Source organism: Pseudorasbora parva, chromosome 5 (genome assembly GCF_024679245.1).
Source record: "Pseudorasbora parva isolate DD20220531a chromosome 5, ASM2467924v1, whole genome shotgun sequence".
Classification (NCBI taxonomy): domain Eukaryota; kingdom Metazoa; phylum Chordata; class Actinopteri; order Cypriniformes; family Gobionidae; genus Pseudorasbora; species Pseudorasbora parva.
The window spans coordinates 26,181,286-26,198,029 of NC_090176.1; the positions used below are offsets into that span (position 1 = coordinate 26,181,286).

The following is a 16,744-nucleotide window of genomic DNA, read 5'->3' on the forward strand; positions in this document are numbered from 1 at the left end:
AAATGTTTACTGCACACTGATTTTCATGATCCTAAAATGTCCCCATTCTTCCTGCTGAAGCTTCACGTCTTATTGCCTGTATCCACTTTCATCTCCTTAAACGCTCGTTTTTTGGGGTTGAGAGCTTATAAAAACTTTGTAATGTGTGTTTTTTTTAGCTTTTTGCAGTACACATCGTCACATATCAGCTTTTAGACATTGTTCTGTTTTTTAGTATAAGTAAGTATAGACGAGACGACCGCTTCATGCAATACAAAGTCAATGGAGAGCATTGGATTGTGTGTGTGTGTGTGTGTGTATTTAATTTGCCTAATTTACCTAAACCCAAATATTGTGTATTTAATTGTGGAAACTGCTTTACCATTTACCATGACTTTTGCCATGATATAACTGTAATATAAAGGGATGCACTTGATTACAGCAACGATTTAAAACTTTAAGAGCATTTTTGGTGCTATATATACTTTAATAAAGGTCATATTTTATTTTACAGATCTTAAAATGAAGTGTTGAATGAATACGTTTCATACTCTGGATTTGTAATGTTGGGATGCCTGTGTTTATTAAGCATTACAACAGTGATTCTACGTTAACAAAATCTGTTGTGCTTTTTGCCGTATTTTGTGATGGTTATCATCCAAAGCATGAAAATAATTATCATCCTATTCTATCAGTTAGAGATTTAATATCAGTGTAACCCAGTAAGAGAACAAAACGTATTTTTAAGTGGTGCATGCGCAAATTTCACCAACACAAAGGCAGGGAGCGAGCATCACACACAGTTAAAAACTGTTTTTGAATAAAGTTTGACTCTTTCGCTTCTCACCGGGGCTGGTATCTCCAGCCATCAGAGTTCAGCCGGATATCAGAGACAGAATAAGGTCAGACTGTGTCTGGCACAGGATGTTCTTCCGTATCTAAACCCGTATCTCATGGCTTTGATATCCATTTGTAGTCCTAGTCGCTCTATCTGTGGCATCTTTTTGCTGCTCGTATTAGTACTGTACCTCTCCATTTGTATTCTTCAGAATTTTCCCTCCCTTTCTTTTGATGTCACTATTATGCCAGTGAGACCTAGGCTGTGTTTTTTGGAAGTGTGTTTGTGTTTTTAAAACCGTTTGAAAGCGCTCTTGAGAATGGAGCGTCATTGTTTTCTCTCTGATTGGGTGTCATTGTTCTGCCATTACAGTACCATTTCTCTGCATTTGGGCTTCTTTTGATGGGCCACTGGGTGCCCGGGCTCTTTCTCTGCCTCATTGTCACTATCCCCATTTCTGTCAAAGGAGAAAGAGAGCAGCATAAAGCTCACTTGTTCTCTATCACCAAAGCTCCTTTGTTGCTAGCGGCTCTTTTACTCTTCTAATTTGATCATTTTCTGTTTTTTTTTAGCTCTCCAAGCACCTCCTTCTTTCCAGGGTCTTACCGTGTCTTCTCCTTGTGTTCCTGGCACTTTTCCTTGTGTAGATAAATGGTGTTGATCTATTTGGCGTGCATGCTCATCTGTAGGATCAGTTAGGATTTTTCCCAGTACTCACCATATCTCAGTAAGATAGTCAGTTGGCTTCGGTTTAATTTAGTTGGCTCAATGACGATGTTTGGTTATTTTAACTGCTATAGTGTTTGCAGAGATGTTTTTGTGATTTTTTTTTTTTTTTTTTTTTTTTTTTTTTTTTCATAGGAATTGGCTGACAATTATTTTCCTTTTATGATAATAACGAATTACTGGCCGATATTAAATAAGTTCTATATGATTTTTAAAAGGTAATCTAGATGGAAAATAAAAGTCTTGAATGACGTTCTGTTGAACGGGTTAATATGAGGCTGGATCAGGCTAGCTGCTGTTGTGTTTTTAACCATGTGAGGTGAGCCCTCAGTGTAGCAGCTGTTTCACAAAGATCTGCTCCAGGTAGGTGAGCCTATCATGCTGTGTTTTCCTGACACAAAGATCTGCTCCAGGTAGGTGAGCCCATCATGCTGTGTTTTCCTGGCACAGATGGTTTGCATCACTCCTGCCAGCAGAGGCTGGAGCAATGCTAATGGAGCATTATTGGTTCTTGGAGAAAGAGTGGCTTCTTATATATTCTATTTCTGGCTTGTCATTACTGTGAGTACACAGTCATGCATTGATTTGATTTGCAGTCATAAAGTGGTGATTAGGACAATGTTTCACTTGATATTGCATATACCGTTTAGACAATCTTTCTGAGCTAATGCACAGGAAAAAGTATTTCTGGAACGGAGTTACCCACCAATTACCCACCTGGTAACTTTATTAGAAACAGCAAGATATTACATAGTTTAATTGAATTGGAAAACAATAGTCTGATGCTCACAGATGTAAGAAATATGTCATACAGTCATGACTCAAGCGTCTAACAACCTTGATCATAAAGATTCATCATATTTGGGGGTCCTTGGCATCAAAAACCTGGTTGTGTGTGTGTGCGCATTAGAGTGCGGATCGGGCTGCATTTTTCTGTCCGAGCCCGACCCGCGTCCGACAGAGCAGTAACGCCGCATTCACACGGGGCGTAGGCGTTAACGCTTGACGGAGGGCGTGGCTGAAGCTGGGTGCTGACGCGATCGTCATAGTGACAACAGCCAATCACATTAACTTGCCGCTTGGACCAAAACACAACAAAAAAGCGCCTTTTTTGGTTGTATGTGCGAGTGCGATTGCCCGTGTAGTTGTTGTCAGCGCACTGCACAGGTGCACAAAGCTGTTAAGTACATTAAATCCTGAAAAAGCGCCGACAGAGGGAAGAATATCCATAGACAGTAAAAGAAATGGACACAGCGACCCCATTGACGTCTACGGCGAAATAATGAAGTCAACCTAGGGGCACTCACTTCCTGATGGCTGAGCGAACTGCGCAGGCTCAGACTGAGCTTGAGGACGTAGATGTGACGTGAGCCTCCTGTCTGACAGCTGTGAGTCTTCTAGTAGATGTGGAAATCGAAATCTGAATCACGTTGTTTAAATATTTTCTCCCGTTGCTTTTGGCTCACTATGGGCTTCTCCCCATTCTTCCCCCTTGACTTTATCAGACTAGTCTCCAGGACATGTCTCCACGTCCCCCCGACTGCCTCATAGACAGTAAAAGATTGTCTGGGAGTGTCTCCTCAGGTCTATACGGTAATTTCTCAACTGTGCGACAGGGTCGCGTTGGTTATGACGCAATCGTTAGCCTATTTTTACAAAAACAGCTTCTGCGGGGCGATAGTGTAAGATACAAGGTAATGGAGCCTTTTATACATTGTCGTGTTTCTTTAGAAATAAACAATGGACAAATGGAGTCTTTAAACGTCTCAGATGTAAAGTTATTCACTGTCAAAGTGACTCAAAAATGAATGGGAGTCAATGGGATGCTAACAGCAGGTGATGGCTTGGTTAGCAATGGCAGCCCCTATGGGTGGAACGCTTTCCGAGCGCTAGATTACCCCCTTGAGAATATCACGTAGTGGTCCAGGAGCTGCGTCTGGATTTTTAACGGTCTATGGTCTGGATGGTTCACGGAGCAGTAATGAACGCAATTGGCTAGCGTCTGCTGTAGGATATTTGCATATGGTGATCTGATTGGATGACGCCTGCGCTGGCACTTGAAAAGTTGAGAATTCTTCAACTTCTGCCGCTTGCAACCATAGACAGTAAAAGAAATGGACACAGCGACCCCATTGACGTCTACGGCGAAATAATGAAGTCAACCTAGGGGCACTCACTTCCTGATGGCTGAGCGAACTGCGCAGGCTCAGACTGAGCTTGACGACGTAGATGTGACGTGAGCCTCCTGTCTGACAGCTGTGAGTCTTCTAGTAGATGTGGAAAGCGAAATCTGAATCACGTTGTTTAAATATTTTCTCCCGTTGCTTTTGGCTCACTATGGGCTTCTCCCCATTTTTCCCCCTTGACTTTATCAGACTAGTCTCCAGGACATGTCTCCACGTCCCCCCGACTGCCTCATAGACAGTATAAGATTGCCTGGGAGCGTCTCCTCAGGTCTATACGGTAATTTCTCAACTGTGCGACAGGGTCGCGTTGGTTATGACGCAATCGTTAGCCTATTTTTACAAAAACAGCTTCTGCGGGGCGATAGTGTAAGATACAAGGTAATGGAGCCTTTTATACATTGTCGTGTTTCTTTAGAAATAAACAATGGACAAATGGAGTCTTTAAACGTCTCAGATGTAAAGTTATTCACTGTCAAAGTCACTCAAAAATGAATGGGAGTCAATGGGATGCTAACAGCAGGTGATGGCTTGGTTAGCAATGGCAGCCCCTAGGGGTGGAACGCTTTCCGAGTGCTAGATTACCCCCTTGCTTGCAACGCGAGTGAAGCGCCGCGACGGAACCCACAATTCAGTTCGGCAACGGATGATGTCACCCATTCAAAGTAAATGGGAAGCGTTAACGCCTACGCCCCGTGTGAATGCGGCGTAACCGAACCCGACCCGAGCCCGACAGGCATTCAAATATTTATGTCCGAGCCCGACCCGAGCCCGACAGTTAAAATCAATTTTTTCCCCTCATATACTAATGACACGCACGTTTGTTTGTGTGGAAATCCCGCTTTTATTAAGCAACTGTAAGGAAGCCATTCTGAAATGTTTACAGACGAGCGCATCAGCGCGCACACGGGGCATCAAACGTTACACAGAGCCCAATCAAATAGCCAACTGAAATTAAATGAACAAAGGTCTGCTAAAAATGGCCCAAGCTAACAGAACAAAACATTAACGTAACACAATTTAAATGCTTATTGAAATGAAAGTCATCTTACCAATTTTCTCAAACTGTATGTTTCCTAAACTGCAACATGGGATCTATTTACATAATCTATCCATCAAAGTTTTGGCTAATCGAGGTTTTATGTAGAAAAAGGATTGCATCAACTGCGGATGGCTTCAAGGCTATCCTGCTGCCAGCAGCGCTGAAGTTGCGCTCACTGGAATGATGAGGATGCCGCGGGCAATATGCACGCACGTGTTGCGAGTTGTTGTCACAGCGACATAAACAAATTTCCGCATGCAGGAAGACGGATGTTAGGGTAATATTATGCATGTATTTTAATCACAAAAACAAACCATTGCATCAAGTTAAACAGGCCCATTGGCTACTTGCATAATAAGCAGTTTTAAATTTAAAAGGTTCAATGCCTTTTCGCGCTGACGTGACCGAGCCCGACCCGAACCCGAACGTCATTTCTAAATATCTGTCCGAACCCGGCCCGACCCGTCGGGTACCGTCGGAACCCGTCGGGCTCGGGTCGGGTATCCATCCTCTAGTGCGCATGTGTGTGTTTTGTACACTGAATGGCTTAAAGGGATAGTTCACCCAAAAATGTTATTTGATGTTTATGTGCAAAGATGTAGGCGTGTTTGTTTCTTCAGTAGAACACAAATGAAGATCTTTAACTCCAACTGTTGCTCGTATAATCCATGTCAATCATTGCCATGCATTATACGAGCAACAATTGGAGTTAAAAATCTTAATTTGTGTTCTACTGAAGAAACAAACACACCTACATCTTGGATGCCTTGGGGCTAAGCAGATACACATCAAATTTTCATTTTTGGGTGAGCTATCTCTTTAAACTACTAAACTGTGTTGTTGTTGTTGTTTTTTTAAATGCGTAGATTTAGGGGTAGGGTTAGTGTAAGGGGATAGGTATAAAAACCATTACGTCTATGGAGAGTCCTCATAAACCATATTCAAGAATGTTTGTGTGTGTGTTCGCGTTTTTCTATCACGTTGGGGACTTTCACCTCAATGCACACTGACTTGTGGGGACCTGTGCCACCGTGGGGACCTAAATTGAGGTTCTGAAGAAACAAGCTTATAAATCATACAGATTTTATTTATTTATTTTTTTGAAAATGTAAAAATGCAGGAAGTTGTGTGTGATGGGTTGGTTTAGGGGTAGGGTTAGTGAATGGGGATAGAATATACAGTTTGTACAGTATTAAAACAAGTGTGTCTATAGAGAGTTACCACAAAGATAGTAAACCAGACCTGTGTGTGTGTGTATTTTTTTCTGAATATAACTTTCTCCTCTTTTTCTGCAGGCTATAGATAAATACTGTCGAGTAAGTGGAGGTTTCTCTGGTGTTAAAGACGTCTACTCCTCCAACCCCACCTATGATGACGTCCAGCAAAGCTTCTTCCTGGCTGAAACTCTCAAGTAAAAGTCTTTTCATTTACTGATACACTGTGCTGAAGCTGTGTTGCATGCATAGTAACATGAATTGTTACAGTTCATTATGCAAGTACACATTATTATTATTATTATACATTAAACAATGCAATAATGGTCTACTATAATGGTCAACATACAGATAGCACGGTGAAAAATGTGACTATCAGCTAAACAAAGTGGGATTTGCAGAGTAAAACAGTAGAGTGGAAAGACAGTATAGCCAGTCATTACTGCCACCTGCTGGTTCCATCGAGACACTGCAGTTTCTCACAAATGTGTTTTGAATGGGATGCATCACATCTGTGACCTACTTTAGAACCAGTATCAGGTTAACTCTATGATCCTTGCATGTGTGTTTTTGTAGGTATCTATATCTGCTTTTCTCCAGCGATGAGCTGCTGCCTCTTGAGAGCTGGGTGTTCAATACGGAGGCCCACCCTCTGCCCGTCCTGCACCTGGGCAACATCACCCTGCCTGGCAGCGAGACCCAGCGGTAGAGTGGACGCACCGGGGGGGCGCACTCCCCCTCACTCGCCCCTTTTCTATATGCCTCCCTCCTTGTGAAAGACAGCAGCTGCTAGTGCAAAAGGAGAGGAGAGAACTGTACCCACCAACCACTGACTACTCCTGAACTGTGAATCATGGGACTTCAGTGAACGGAGGGGACCGGAACAGAACGAACTCTCTTTATCTATGTCTCTCTCATATATTCTCTGAAGAACAGACTGCCGGATTGATCATGTGCGTCTCTCTCTCTTGTGGCCGCTGGTCTGACACGTCCGTACACACTGTACACACACATTTGCGGACAAAAAGACCTTCTGAAATGGATGTGCATTTCTCACCAGGGAAGGATTTTAACAAGTTCATTCATTCTTTTTTTGTTTTGTTTTTCACCAATTTGGCACATTTCATGTCATCAGCTCAGCACTAAATCACTTCAAAATGGTGGATAAATGGTTCCCGGACCAGAGCGCCTTTAGAGCCTTTCACTTGCTGAGCTGGGCTCCTGGAGACAGCAGATGTTGGATTCGACCTCCTGTGAAATCTTTCTCCAGCTGAGGCAGAATTTAGGCCACAGCCACCCAGGGGTGTTCTTTTCTCCAGGATTTGTCTTCACATAGTCTCTCCGACATCTCTGTTAAGGTTAGCGGGTAAAAAGAGACACGTGCTGCTATGGAACAGCTGCTGCCTGTGAAACAATCACCACCATCATTCCAGAAACCTGCTCTTTTCTGTGTTTTTTCATTCCTATTTCTCCTTTCCTACCTATCCTTTCCGAATGCTCGGTTTCATTCATACTGCTTTCTGAAACATGGATGGGCTGATGTTTGGTTTTGCCATACATTGAAACAGTAACACTTGAAGCAGCAGTAGATGTAACTTGAGGAGAGAAGTGGCACTGCTTTAGATGCTAATGCTCATGGACGTCACCATTTGTTTTCATTTGTCACTGTGTTAGACCAGACCAGATTTTTTTCAACAGCAGAGTTTTACCACTAATCGTAGCCAACTATATATATATACTATATATATATATATATATATATATATATATATATATATATATATATATATATATATATATGGTTTAAAGTTCAGAAAATTCACTGTGTGTGCCCTGTACAAGAAACCCAGAGTAAATAAAGCACACAAACCAGTGCAAAGATTTTTAGTACAGTTGCATAACAACAAAACCCACGATGTAGGATGTTTTAGACTTGGGGATACTCCTAAACTGAGGTCAAAGACTTTTCGTTGTTCCAGTTTCTGGATGTTTTCTTTTAAGTTTGAAGTTCTGAATATAATTCATGTGAGTTTTAACATGATTGTTTCGGTCCTGGGCTGTAAACACTCTAAACACTTTCTTTCTGAGAACTGGTGGTGGCAGATAGAAAAGGATTTCTGATATCAGATGATTCACTCGAGTTTGATTAAACACAACCTGCAGCCAATCGCATTGAAGTTTATTTATTAAATTTTTTTGTTGTTTTATTTGACCTTTAATGAATATTGATTCAGTCTGTTTGAAAGACGTGCTCCGCCTTATGCTCTCCGACTCACTTTTTTTTTTTTTTTGTGATCTTCTATAGTGTAAAATAGCACATCCACAGAAAATTTCAGTCGATCGAAGGAGGAAAAGTTAATTATTTTCTCATCTTAGGTCATGAAGAATCTGTTTAAAAATCAGTCTTTCAAAAAGACTTGTGCACCACTGAGGGGGTGCTGGGTGTCATGGATCAGCCCTACCGAAGGGTCTTTCTCTTTACATCCTGCTGTTTCAGTTCTTCAGGTTCTAAACCCCTCATCGCAGTCTGAAGGACACATGTCCTCTCCTCCCCTCTAGATGGCAGCAGTGGTGTCCTGCAACTCCTGTATGTCATTTTCTTTTTTTCTCAGTAACATGACTTCGACTAATGGTGAGTGAGTAAAGCCCAGGCCAACACTCTTCCCTGGTGTTGCTGGGTTGGTTTCAAAAATGCTGTGTTCTGTATTTGTATTTTTACTGAACAAAAAAAAAAACTATAATTGTAAATAATTATGTTTAAAATGCCACACAAATTCAATAAAGATGTTACAAAAAGTGAACGGAATAAAACAAAAGCTTTTATTGCCAATTCTTTTCACAGTGGAGGTCAGAGGTCAGAGATCAGGTGGATCAGACGTTTGAATGCAGTTTCTCACAGTCATGGAAGACCTGGATAAATTAAGAAATGTGAAAATCGGAATGTCCAGACCTAAAAGTCACTAAACAACTTTAATGACAGAGAAAAGCCATGGAAGTTTATGTAGTGAATATCATTGTGGTCTATATAGTTTTCATATTTATGCTCACACAGGACTGAATGCTGAATCCTCCATTGAGCCACATTCAAACCGTAGGTTTTTTATCACTTTTTTTAAAGAAATGAATACTTTATTCAGGAAGTATGCATTCAATTGGTGAAAGATGACCGTAAAGACAATTGTTACAGAAGTTTCTATATCAAATCTAACAAAAATGCAAAATTTTCACCACTAATAATAAATGTTTATTGAGCAGCAAATCATATTAGAATCATTTCGGAAGGATCGTGAGACGCTGAAGATTGGAGTAATGATGCTGAATATTCCGTTTTGCCACCACAGGAAGAATTTTTTTTTTTTTTTTTTAAATATATTAAAATACAAAATTGCTAAATTGTAATTTCACAATAGTACAGTTTTTTTTTAATTATTGACCTCAAACTTTTGAACAGGGTGTTCAGTTTGAATGGAAACACTACAGTTTCTGTGATATTAGTTTTTGCATGAACTAATAAAATATTACATTTAATAATGTTAACAGCTTATTATATTATAGACACTGAATTATAATGGTGCTGTATACATGGGAATATATATATATATATATATATATATATATATATATATATATATATATATATATATATATATATATATATATATATATATATGTATATGTGTGTGTATATATGTATATATATGTATCTTGAATGACTAGAAACATGGATATTGAAAGATCTTAATGTGTACTCTAGATTGCCCTTGTTCTTTAACACATCCTATATGTAGATCAAAAGTAGCTGCAGTATGTACATATATCTATTATTTCAGTAATAATGTTATTGATAAAGGCGTTATCTATTTGTTTTAAGGTCTTCATGCTCCTTTGCTCTTGGCAGCACACATTGATATTATAGGTCGTGGTGAACTGATCCTGGCACGCTCTCAGCATACACGTCATCCCCATTGCAAACAGTATTTCACACTTGGGAGACTGTTGTTGTTGTTCTCTCTGTTTAGCAGAGGCAGCATATTTGAGGGAAAACATGAAGGATTTTTTATAATTTTTTTATTTATTTTAGCTGCCTCTGTCATTGAGCTGTCTGTTCTGACCGCAGCGTGACAGGACAGGATGGATTGGTGGCAAAAGCAAGCGACAGAGGTCATGAGCTGGGTGTCATTTGCCGTCAACAACCCTAGTGAAACCATGTGACCATGTGATCTGCTGAACGATGACTGCTATCGCTTTCCACACATTAAGTGGGGTCCAAAACGTTGAGACCACTGGTGGAAATGCTCGTTTTTGTTTTTAAATTTTAATGAAATGCAATACAGTATTCCGTTTGCATGGATTGGAAAAACAAATGTTGAATTGTATGTACAGAGAGGTCTTTACCATCCATATAAACTTTAGAGACTAAATTTAAAGTGAATTTCAGAGTTGATTGGAGTAAGTTTTACTTGATGTTTCTTTGTATTATTATTATATGTGGATTTTACTTAGTGAATATTGTTTCAAAGTAAATCTAACACCAACATTTGTTCAGTGTAATTGAGGGTCATCTTAGGCCACAGAGTCGACTGCTGGTCTGTGGAAAACAGTGAGTGATAAGCTAGAGAAACTGGCATGCACCAAAAAAGCGCCAAGGTCACTGTGAACCAGGTAGGTCAGTTGCTAACTTCTATCAATGATAGCAAACCGATTACACACAGAGAGCTACAGTACCACTGGAGAATGGAGAGAGAACTTTCCGAAGAGCATATTAAGCGCCAGTATTTTAATATGCATTCTCACCATCAGGCTAGTGGGACACTTGGCTCCCTACTTTTTCCTCTCTCTTTCCAGATTATACAGGTCCTTCTCAAAAAAATAGCATATTGTGATACAGTTCATTATTTTCCATAATGTAATGATAAAAATTAAACGTTCATATATTTTGGATTCATTGGACACCAACTGAAATATTTCAGGTCTTTTATTGTTTTAATACTGATTTATGCATACAGCTCATGAAAACCCCAAATTCCTATCTCAAAAAATTAGCATATCATGAAAAGGTTCTCTAAACGAGCTATTAACCTAATCATCTGAATCAACTAATTAACTCTTAATACCTGCAAAAGATTCCTGAGGCTTTTAAAAACTCCCAGCCTGGTTCATTACTCAAAACCGCAATCATGGGTAAGACTGCCGACCCGACCCTGTCCAGAAGGCCATCATTGACACCCTCAAGCGGGAGGATAAGACACGGAAAGAAATTTCTGAACGAATAGGCTGTTCCCAGAGTGCTGTATCAAGGCACCTCAGTGGGAAGTCTGTGGGAAGGAAAAAGTGTGGCAAAAAACGCTGCACAACGAGAAGAGGTGACCGGATCCTGAGGAAGATTGTGGAGAAGGACCGATTCCAGACCTTGGGGGACCTGCGGAAGCAGTGGACTGAGTCTGGAGTAGAAACATCCAGAGCCACCGTGCCACAGGCGTGTGCAGGAAATGGGCTACAGGTGCCCTATTCCCCAGGTCAAGACACTTTGGGCTCTAATCTGCTCAGTGGTTTAAAGTACTTTTTTCGGATGAAAGCAAATTTTGCATGTCATTCGGAAATCAAGGTGCCAGAGTCTGGAGTAAGACGAGAAGGAAATGCCAAAATGCCTGAAGTCCAGTGTCAAGTAGCCACAGTCAGTGATGGTCTAGATTTCGTTTTTCAGCTTGACCTGGCACCTGCTCACAGTGCCAAAACCACTGGTAAATGGTTTACTGACCATGGTATTACTGTGCTCAATTGGCCTGCCAACTCTCCTGACCTGAACCCCATAGAGAATCTGTGGGATATTGTGAAGAGAAAGTTGAGAGACGCAAGACTCAACACTCTGGATGAGCTTAAGGCCGCTATCGAAGCATCCTGGGCCTCCATAACACCTCAGCAGTGCCACAGGCTGATCGCCTCCATGCCACGCCGCAGTGAAGCAGTCATTTCTGCAAAAGGATTCCCGACTAAGTATTGAGTGCATAACTGAACATAATTATTTGAAGGTTGGCTTTTTTTGTATTAAAAACACTTTTCTTTTTTTGGTCGGATGAAATATGCTAATTTTTTTAGATTGAAATTTTGGGTTTTCGTGAGCTGTATGCCAAAATCATCAGTATTAAAACAATAAAAGACCTGAAATATTTCAGTTGGTGTGCAATGAATCTAAAATATATGAAAGTTTAATTTTTATCATTACATTATGGAAAATAATGAACTTTATCACAATATGCTAATTTTTTGAGACTATCATCATAAATTAGGTATCATTCCAAAGCTTACAAACTCAAATTTCATCTTGTGAAAACCCTTTAGAAATTAGCCGCTGTGTTAGCATGGAAACGGTACTTTAAATTATTGGGCTCCTCTAGTGGGCAGTGTGAGGTTTCATATTACAAAAATATGCTTTATAATTGAACTCTTTTCTAAACTTGACAAAACACATCGGAAAGGCCTGAGTCTCAAGGTTCCATATTTTGTGATAGAAGTGATATTTTCACAGAAATGTATTAGTTTGTTACAGAAGAAAACATTTTTTAAAAATCTGGAATCTGGTGACTATTTTTTGCATGGTGCCTTAACAAATTCTCATAGGAACTTTAATTTTTGTGACATCACCTTTGTTAGATATATGGCTTTGATTTTACAATAATTTTAGAGTAGAAATTATTTTGTAAAATGTAATTTTATAGTTTATAAAAATTATTTTTAGTATAGTATATTTGATTTACAGCAAGTTTATTCTTTCATTTTTTAAAGTGAAAATTTTAATACCCCTCTGAGTGTTTTCTTTGAATACAGACCTATGTTTAGTCATGTTTTAAAGCATTTTTGAATTATGTCTGTTTAGGTTTGGATAGTGTATTTTTACCCAGCCTATTCTCAAAAAAGGATTGCCAGGATTGGAAAAATGTGTGACGGTTAAGGGTTTAAGTTTTCATACCCCTTACTGAAAAAGCATAGTTATCTTTTCTTTTTTAAGGGAAATAATATAACCGAGATCGTTAAAACCGCATTTTGTTTACAGTACATCAGTCTGTTTAGAAGTGTACATACCCGTGTGTCTGCTTATGTTACTATGTGGAAATGGGGTTAGGCATCATGTTGCCTAACATTAAAATTCTTTACAAATATTTTCTCTCCTGGGTGTGTTGTGTTTCTGAGGAATGAAAAAGTCACCTTACAACATGAGGAAAATTTCATTCGGAAGTGAGTGTCCCTATGCCCTGCTCACTCCGAAGGGCAGAACATGACCATAAATTATAACATTTGTCGGACCTGGTGGAAGAGCCTTTGGTGAAGGGATTCAGTTTGTCACTTTCGGTTGGAACACTCGAAGGGTGCAAAAAACGCTGTTTAGAATTCGCCCATAGTCACAGTCATATTTGTAAGTGCTGAGGTTATTTCTGAATTACGCAAGATATTTGTTATCATGCCTGATCTGACCTCATCAACACTTACTATACACTGATGAGCCAAAAAACAGTCACAGGTGAAGCAAATATTATTGATCATCTCCTAACAAGGTCACATATTATAGTCTGGGTAGATTAGATGGTAAGCAAACAATAAGTTATTGTGTTGGTACAGACCAATCATACTACCTTTAATGACCCCTGTCAATTGTCGGCACCACTTACATGTGAGTGTCAGAACTGGACCTTGGATCAGAGAATTATGGTTTCCTAGTCCAATGAGTCCACTTTCTTTTATATCATGTGGATGGTCATTTACATCTGCGCTGGGGCAACAACAAATGGGTAAAGGGAGTGTGATGCTCTAGGCAACATTATGCTGGGAAACTCCAGGCGCGTATTGCACAAAACTAGGATAAGGGATTAAGTTGGGATATCTTGGTGATCCTGGCTCAATTTATCCACTAACATACAGTTATCTTTCATTATCATTATCGTTCTGGGTGTGAGTGTGCCTTCAGAGTATGTTTACATGACGGCGCCATACTAAATTTTGCATACAGATGACAAGATCACCAAGATAACCCGGCTTAATCCCTTATGTGCAATAGGCGCCATGTCTGACTATTGTAAATATGTAAATGTATCACGTGCCACCTACCTAAACATTGTTGCAGACCAGGCACACCCCTTCATGATAATGGTATTCCCTGATGGATCTCAAGTCACCTTTATTTATAGCCCTTTTAAAATGACGGTTGTTTCAAAGCAGCTTCAGTGTTAAACAGGACAATATTAATTTGATTCGGCTGTACAGTCGTTCTGGAGAAAACGGTGATGTTATCAACTTATTTAAATTTTTCATATAGTGACAATGTTGGCAGATCAGTATTATAATTTATACAATTAATTAAGAACTAATAAATTAATTTGATTTGGATATTTAGTTAAATAACTTGGATCATAATTTTAGTGTCCCCAACTGAGCAAGCCAAGCCAAAGGCGACAGTGGCAAGGAACCAAAACTCCATCAGGGCATGATGGAGAAAAAAAAAACGTGGGAGAAACCAGACTCAGTCGGGGTGCCAGTTCTCCTCTGGCCTATTAACAAACTGTGTATGATTATTATTCTGGCAACCTTACAGATCAGAAATCATATGAGGCGGGTTTATTGAGGATGACGTGCCAGTGAGCAAATTCAGAGGAGACACCAATTGACACGGTCACAGCAGACACTCCAGGATAAGCTGGTCATGTCTGGGTGCAGGTCCACCATCCGATCCGGACACGGCCTGGATCCGGCCGACTGCAGTAAACCTCAGGATAAACAGAGAGACTAACATTAGCATAGATGCCATTCTTCTTATGATGTAATGAGTACATCAGGTGTTATGGGAAGTGTTCCTGGTTCCTGCTGTCAAGATGTGACCTCTTTCACCAGGATAATGCACCCTACCACACTGCACACGTTTGAGGAGCATGATGAGTTCAAGGTGTTATCCTGGCCTCCAAATCTCAGTTCAAGTGTGCCACACACTCTTAGGGTCCATTTTTGTAGAGTTCATAACTTGTAGTTTTTTTTATTTTTATTTAAGAAATAATGATGATGATGATTATGCCATTGCCAAATACATATAGTATATACTTATAAGGTATTATTTATGAATTGAATTGTATTCGATTTTCAAAACAAAAATGTGTAATGTCATTGACCCAGCTGCCTGATTTAAAGGGATTTTTATTTTTATTTTTTAAATAAATGTTCTTTATTGGCATCTACAATTTCATGAAGAACCTGTAGCATCCATGGAGCCTTCCCATTGCACAAAAAGGTTTTTATTATAGTGGGTTTTGAAGTGGGCTCTTTTAGGAAATCTTTACTGAAATGTTCTTTTAGGAACCTGAAATTGTTCTTGAAGCCTCCCTTTGGAACCTTTATTTTTAAGAGTGCAGTTATCCCCCAAAAATATTTGTTCATCCTTATGTTGTTACAAACCTGTATGACTTTTTTTCTGGAGGAAAAGAAAAAAAATATTAAAATTATAATATATATTGAGAAATGTCTTTTTTGCATATCTTTTTTGTTCCACAGAAGAGAGAATGTCACCCAGACTGAGTAGATCATGACTCTCAATTCTCAACTTTTCCTTAAACTAGCTTCTACCAGTTGACAGATTAATTTGTCTAGCATTTGAGAGCCAGTTCTTCAGTCTCTCCAGTATTAACCGGACCCCTCTCCTGAGGACACATGAGACCATGTGCATCCTGTGTTTTTGTATTTCAGGAGCTCTGAATTTTAATCAATAGATCCCAGAGGGTTGCTGATGTCACGGGAAGGAGAGGATTATGAATGTCACTCTGAGTCACTGATAGAGGGGGAAAAAACAATTGCCTGTACGTCCGCATACGTAGTGGAGTGTTTAATGTGTTAATGGACTGTATGTGCGTGTGTGCGCCTCCTTCAGTGTGTTTAATGTGTTAATGGCCGCCGGTTAACCATCCGTAGCATGGACAGTGAGTCATTTCCACTTGGCACTGGGCCCAGATGCAGCAGGTGGCATTGCCCCTCCTCACAAACTAAATGACATTCACCTTTGAACAAAACACTGCTTGATTTCTACTCGATTTAGCGCTCTCTGTTAAGTTTATTTATTCTATAAATCCATCTGGGAATGAAAAATGCTTGATTAGCCTCATATATGACTCCATGTATTGTTAGGCATTAACCGTGGCAAAGGCATTAACCGTGACATTTGGTGCTGTTTGTTTGATGATGCTGAAAAAAATCCAACAAAGAAATGACTGATCGTGGTTCAGGTCTCAGAAATTCAGACGCGTATACTGTAGGCCTATATGTATTAAATATTTTTATTAGTCTTAGGAGTTTAACGTCATTGTTTATTTCTGAGGCTCCATGTGTGAGTGCAGTGACAAACTTTTGTGATGGAGCTTATCTTGTGGTTATGACTTTTTTTCAGTTGTCAAAAAGTTGTTAAAAAAAATCGAACTAAGAAAAAGTTCACTAACCAGTTTGGGCAGTAATGCTTTGACATACTTTATTTTTCTTACGTAGCACATTTTTCATGCTTCCTCATTTTAATGCAAATGCAACAAGCATTTCGGAAGCATATTTGTGGATTTGAACTCCCTTCTTATAAGCTTAAACATAATGGTTTCAAAAGGGGGTTTTCACAGCAATACCACAGAAGAACTCATTTGATTCACCAGAGAACAGTAATTCTTAGTGTGAAGACCATTTAAAACATCTAAACAACCTTTTTTCACTATAAAGATCTTTTCATGGAATGGAAAGGTTCCATGGA

The 16,744-nt window shown here is 39.6% G+C and overlaps 1 protein-coding gene across 2 annotated transcripts in view; it reads left to right on the plus strand.

Annotated features, from left to right (window-relative positions):
* man1a2 (mannosidase, alpha, class 1A, member 2) overlaps window positions 1-7,728 on the plus strand; it is a 126,122-nt gene extending 118,394 nt beyond the window's left edge. For both annotated transcript variants that reach the window (XM_067443616.1, XM_067443617.1), the window contains 2 exons: window positions 6,064-6,179; window positions 6,559-7,728. In XM_067443616.1, the coding sequence (XP_067299717.1) occupies window positions 6,064-6,179; window positions 6,559-6,691 (249 nt within the window). In that variant the 3' untranslated portion in view covers window positions 6,692-7,728. The remainder of the gene's footprint in view (window positions 1-6,063; window positions 6,180-6,558) is intronic.
* Window positions 7,729-16,744: the final 9,016 nt, after the last annotated feature.